Below are 6,095 nucleotides of genomic sequence, written 5' to 3'. Positions count from 1 at the left end.
TGGGGATTCGAACCCGCCACCTTAGGTGTACGTGGCTGGCGCCTTAGCCGGTTGAGCCACAGGCGCCGAGCCAGCTCTCATCTTTTAAACACATAATTTTGGTAAGTACTTTCTCTATAATTTTTTATTATTAAAAGTTTCAGCTGGGCACCATGGCTCACACCCATAATCCCAGCACTTTTTTGGGAGGCCAAGGCCAGTGGATTGCTTGAGCTCAGGAGTTCAAAACCAGCCTGAGCAAGACTCTAAAAGTAGCTGGGTATTATGGTGAGTGCCTGTAGTGCCAACTATTTAGGAGGCTGAGGCAAGAGGATCTTTTGAACCCAAGAGTTTGAGGTTGCTCTGTGCTATGATGCTGCCATAGCACTCTACCCAGGGCAACAGAGTAACACTCTGTCTCAAAAACAAAAACCAGTTTCAAACATATATAAGAGTGAAGAATATAGTGAACTCTCACATACCCATCACACAGATTCAACAGTTAACTCATTGTCAGTTCTGTGATAAGTACTTTGGCTTTTAAATCTGTAATAACTCCCTATTTTTTCCAGAAAAAAACTTTAACAATTTTTAACTTGACATCCTAGACTCTTAACTACTTTTATTACCTAGTCATAATTTATTAAATATTTAACATGTTCCAAGAGCCCAAGAGCTGGGCTGAAATGCTGTGATATAAATAAGCATTTGCTATACTAGACTGCTTTCAGTTCCCTAAACATGCTTTGTTGGCTTATGCACATATAAATTTCATACAAAAAGAGAGAATTATATATTTATACCTTTTTGTGTGTGATAGAGTCTCACTCTGTCTCCAGGGTAGAGTGCCCTGGTGTCAGCCTAGCTGATACCAACCTCAAACTCCTGGGTTGGAGCAATCCTTCTGCCTCAGCCTCCTCAGTAGCTGGGACTACAGGAAGCAGCTTAATAGTGGATTAATTGAATATGTAATTTCCAAGCTATTGCTCATTAAAATATATAAATGAAAAATTTAAAAAGCAAGAAAGGCACATGCTTATAATCCTAGAACTTTGGGAAACCAAGGCAGGAGGATAGCTTAAGGCTAGGAGGTGGGAACCAGCCTGAGCAAGAGCAAAATACCGTGTCTACAAAAAATAGAAACATTAGCTGGGAGTGGTGTTGTGATCCTGTAGTCCCAGCTACTCAGGAGGCTGAGACTAAGACCATCCCTCCAGCACAGACACGGGGAGGTTGCAGTGAACTATAATGACGCCACTCTTTAGCCGCCAGGGAAAGCAAGGCACTGTCTAAAAAAAAGAATGAAAGAGAAGCTGGGCAATTTTCCCCAAATGATGAATCTAAGTTTACAAATCTAATTCCAAGATTTGACGAGCCATCTGTTACACGGACTACTTACCGTTCCTTCAATAGTACTCAGGTATGAGATTTGAGGGAGGAAGTTCAAATTCAGGTTGTGAGTCTTCGAGGATATTTCGCATAGAGAAAATGAAACTTTATTTTTAAATGTGGCGCTTCTCACCAACTCTGTAACCACTACAGATACAACATTCTCCAGCATTTTTATGGTGACATTAACCTGAGCATCATGGTAGGGTAGCAATGAACAACTGTACATTCTTGCAAAAAAAAAAAAAAAAGTAACAACAGCGGGTTGAAAGAGCCCCCGATTCCTCTTTTTTGCTGCTGTTGTTAACAGGAGCCTGGAGGCGTTAGGCCACAACAGCAAGTTACTCAGTACTTATCTCGGCGGTTTCGTTAGGGCAACTTCCTGGGGGCTCCGGGGAGCGCGGCGGGCTGCGAGCCCTCGGAGCGCCGGGAGGAGGCGCGCGCTGCCTGGGAACGCCCCCAGCGCCGCCGCCCGGGGCCCCGCCGCCGTGACGCACCGCGGGGCGGGCGGAGAGGCGCGGGTGAGCGCGCCAGGGGTGAGGTACCCGAATCTCTTGCCAGAGTGGAGGCTCGCGGCGGGCCGCTGGCCAACGACTGCGGGGCTGGCAGGTGCGAGGCGTCTGCACCTGGCGGGCGATGGCGCCGGGCGCGAGTGCCCCGGGGTAGCGCGGGCGACTCTGCTGGGCCCAGGTGCGCACGCCCGCCCCGCTCTCCGACCTTGGCGTTGGCCCACCCTGGCCCAGGCAGCTATGGGGCTCCTGCGGCTGCTGGTCCTAGCTGTGCTGGCGTCGGAACGCGGGGTGGCTGTTGGAACCGAGGCCTTCGGGAACTCCAGCGAGGGTAAGGTCTGGGTCGCCTTGTTCCGTAACCCGGAGTTGCTCTTGCATTTCTTGCAAGGTCAGAATCCGCTCGGTTTCTGCCCACCTAGCAGGAGAGGTGGCTCCAAGCGCGTTGTTGCACGCAGGGTAGTGAGTTCTGAACAGGCACGAATGGCTCAGAGTTCCTTCCTGCAGGGGATACTTCCATGGCGAGTATGGAACTGTCAAGCTCCTAATTTAGGCTGGGGAAATAGTAAGAGATTAGTAGCTCTCTTTTTCAGATGGACTGTTATCTCTCTCTCTTTTTTTTTTTTTTTTTTTAGATACCTTTATTGCTTTTTTTGTTGTTGTTGTTATTGCAGTTTTTGGCCAGGGCCGGGTTTGAACCCACCACCTCTGGTATATGGGGCTGGCACCCTACTCCTTGAGCCACAGGTGCCACCCCTGTTATCTCTCTTAAGAAGCAGCCATGTTTGTGGCCTTGCCTTAACGCCCTGAAGCGCCCCTTTTCTCCGTGGTGGACTGTCAGCTTCTGGACAGTGAGACTTGTTAGGGAACTGAGGGCTTTATGATTGGTAGTTCTCCAAGCTACCACTCCAACGTGGTTTTCACACTGCTTATGTTCTGCAGAGTTTAAGAGGAAAAATGAATTCAGACTAGGACCTATTTTTAAAAAGTAGGCTTTCGGGTCTCATCTATCTGGAGACAGGAAAATGTTCCATACAATGAGAGAAAGAGACTTTGTGGATTATAGATACATAGACATAGAGATAGTGTTACATTCAGTTCTCCATTTTAACCACAAATGAAAGATAAACAAAGAAACACAAAAGTTTATTGGTCCAGATATGAAAGAGTTGTTGTTCTTCCTTGTGGGCAAGAAATTCCTAATTGATTTGAGCTCAGAATAGACAAATGGACAAATACTAACAAACTCGTATATGCCGCATGGTCTCTCACCCAGCAAGGAACAGATCTCTATAAGGCATTAATTCATTTCCAGATACAAATGAATTCCCAGTCATTGCAGCTACCGACAGGAAATAACTCGTCATCCATAAGTGAACTAAAAGGAAAAATGAATGAAGAGTAAAACTAAAATTAGAAAAATAAGAATGAACCAAAGTCTATTGCCCCTTCAGTTCACCTGTGGGAGCCAATAAAAGACGTGTCCAGGCTTGGTTCCCTGTGAGGCACAGCATTTCCAGTGATTTCAGGTGACTCTTGCTCATCGTCCTGGGAACTCAGAATGGGACCTTTATACTGTAGGTCTTGTGCTTGGTGAATGGGCTTTAGTAACAACTTACAGTTTGTTAACATAAAATGTAAAAAGCACGTGCTTTTCTGTGAAATTACGCACATTCTCCGTCTCAGTTTTGTTTTGAAGCGTAAGAGACTAGTTGCAGTTCTAAAACATAGTATTTCTGAATAATACAATTGTATTTCTCTGTCCTTAGCTCTGAAAGGCCTTTTTACAAACTGAATTCTAGAATCTTCGCATAGAACTAAGGCTAACACTAAAAAGGGTAATTGTATTTTTTGCAGAAAAACCTTTTTTGTAGTTGTGCACAGTATGTGCCAGGCACTTTCCATGTGTCATGTCAGTGTTATTCCTCACACCCTTAATGATACGTGCACATAGTGATCATGCTCACTTGGCTGAGGCCCAAGGCACTCTTCACACAAATGAACAGCTAATAAGGGCACAGATGGGATTTGAACCCAGGTTTGTTTCCTTGCAAATGTCATGGTCCTTCTACTTCAGTAAAGCTGCCTTCCAGTAAGAATATTTTGGGGCTAGGCATGGTGACTCACTTCTCTAATCCTAGCACTTTGGGAGGCTAAAACAGGAGGATGGTTTGAGCCTAGGAGTTTGAGTTGCTGTGAGCTAGGCTGATGCTCCTCCACTGTAGCCCAGGCAACAGAACAAGACTTTGTCTCCAAAAAACTTTTTTTTTGCACATTGTAGTAGTTTATCCTTAATCTTTCTGTAACTCCTCATTCCTCAAAATAGCCTTATGACTGAAGTAGAAGAGTTGTTATCTCCATTTTAACAGGTGAGGAATTTGAGATATTTATTGAGTTTATGGTTGATCCACACCAACCCCTTAGTCAGGAGGATTGAGATTCAGAGATTCAGACCATTTTTATTTCTAGTTTGGTGTCTTGGTATTTAACATCTAGAAGTTTTTAAACAAAAGTTGAACAATATGAGTAGCATATTTGAGAATTTGATATTTTTCCAGACACCATTTCTTGCCTCTTATTTATTTATTTATAAAGACAGAGTCACTTTATTACACTTGGTAGAGTGCCAGGGTGTCACAGGTCTCAGCAACCTCCAACTCCCGGGCTTAGGCAATTCTCTTGCCTTAGCCTTCCAAGTAGCTGGGACTATAGGCACCCACCACAAGGCCCAGGTATTGTTTTTGTTGTTGTTGCAGTTTGGCCGGGACCGGGTTTGAACCCGCCATCCTTGGTGTATGGGGCCAGTGCCCTACCCACTGAGCCACAGGTGCTGCCACCTCTTTTTTTATGATTATAGCTCAGATTAACAATGTTATTCTTTTTGTCCTGCGTTAGTATTCTTGTCATTGTGTGCAGGAGAGTGGCAGTGTGGAACTTAGCTGCTGAGCGATAATAAAAACTGACATTCTCCACATCTGTCAATATGGTATAAATCGGTATGAAAATTAAGAAAGAGTTCAAGACTTGCATGATTCTCATGGAAAATGGCTGGATTGCTGTTGGTTATTCTGATAGTGACACAAAGTGAAGAAATTGAGCAGCTGCTATAACTTAACTCATCTTTAGCAGGGCAAGCTAACTTGCACAAGTTGAGTAGTAGCTTGGATGCTCAATCTTTGAAGAGGCTGATGGAGTTTGTAGAATGTTTGGGGACGGAATGTGCTTTTTGTGTTCAGAAGGCACAGGAGATGAACATTTAAACAGTTTTCTCTCCTCTTGGAGTCCCAGTTCACTGCTACTCTTAACATCTTTCGTTATTGTTTTATATGTATACCCAGTAGCTCACATGGAATTTCAAAGTAATTCAAGTTGCGCTGAGTGTTATTTGAGCCTTCCAATGTGTTGTGCTATGGTTAGTGCTTTAAGAAAGTAGCAGGCTGGGTGTGGAGAGTTACTTGCAAGTGATACTGTTCTCTCGGATGTATGTGAAAGGTAGTATGTTCATTTTTTGTGTTTTTCTTTGAACTACTAGGGCTATTAAGAATTCCTAAGAAGGGAGGCTCCTGTAGCTCAGTGGGCAGGGTGCTGGCCACATACACCCAGGCTGGAGGGTTCCGGGTTCGAACCCAGCCCGGGCCAGCTGAAAAAACAATGACTGCAACAACAACAACAAAAATAATAGCTAGGTATTGTGGCTGGTGCCTGCAGTCCCAGCTACTTGGGAGGCTGAAGCAAGAGAATTGCTTAAGCCCAAGAGTTGGAGGTTGCTGTGAGCTATGACTCCATGGCACTCTACCCAGGGTGACAGCTTGAGATTCCGTCTCAAAAAAAAAAAAACATGAGAAGATAAAAATGAGAAATTGAGAGGGGCAATTGAATGCTGGCTAGCTCAAGTAGCTGAGCCATTTTTGTTCTTAATAATCCATCTGAAGAGAAGTATTAAGACTAAGCTTTGACAGATATCTCCCAGGATTTGGTTGTTGAAGCACAAACAATAGGAGGTAAATTTGAGACAAATTTTAGTGAAATAGTAGAACAGAAGTGATACCGGACAAAGGGATCCCGCTGCCTGTCACTGTCAGCCAGTATACAGAGACAGCGACAGGTCTGCTAAACTTTGTCAGAAGGGCAGTCATTCTGGAGAACAGTGAGAGTGGCCTCTCTAACACTGTTCAGTTCTTCCATTTCCAAAATCACAGTTTTATACATAAAAGTTAAAAG

At 44.4% G+C, this 6,095-nt stretch overlaps 1 protein-coding gene across 1 annotated transcript in view; it reads left to right on the top strand.

The window, feature by feature from the left end:
• The first annotated feature begins 1,878 nt into the window (after window positions 1-1,878).
• Window positions 1,879-6,095, top strand: part of TM7SF3 (transmembrane 7 superfamily member 3) — a 40,570-nt gene continuing 36,353 nt past the window's right edge. Inside the window, exon 1 of the mRNA XM_023514710.1 lies at window positions 1,879-2,208. Within this exon, the coding sequence (XP_023370478.1) occupies window positions 2,118-2,208 (91 nt within the window). The 5' untranslated portion in view covers window positions 1,879-2,117. The remainder of the gene's footprint in view (window positions 2,209-6,095) is intronic.

The sequence above is a fragment of the Otolemur garnettii genome, unplaced genomic scaffold (genome assembly GCF_000181295.1).
Source record: "Otolemur garnettii isolate 467f Iridium unplaced genomic scaffold, OtoGar3 scaffold00057, whole genome shotgun sequence".
Lineage (NCBI taxonomy): Eukaryota > Metazoa > Chordata > Mammalia > Primates > Galagidae > Otolemur > Otolemur garnettii.
Note: the sequence above shows the minus strand (reverse complement) of the source record. Positions and strands in the feature narration are given on the sequence as shown.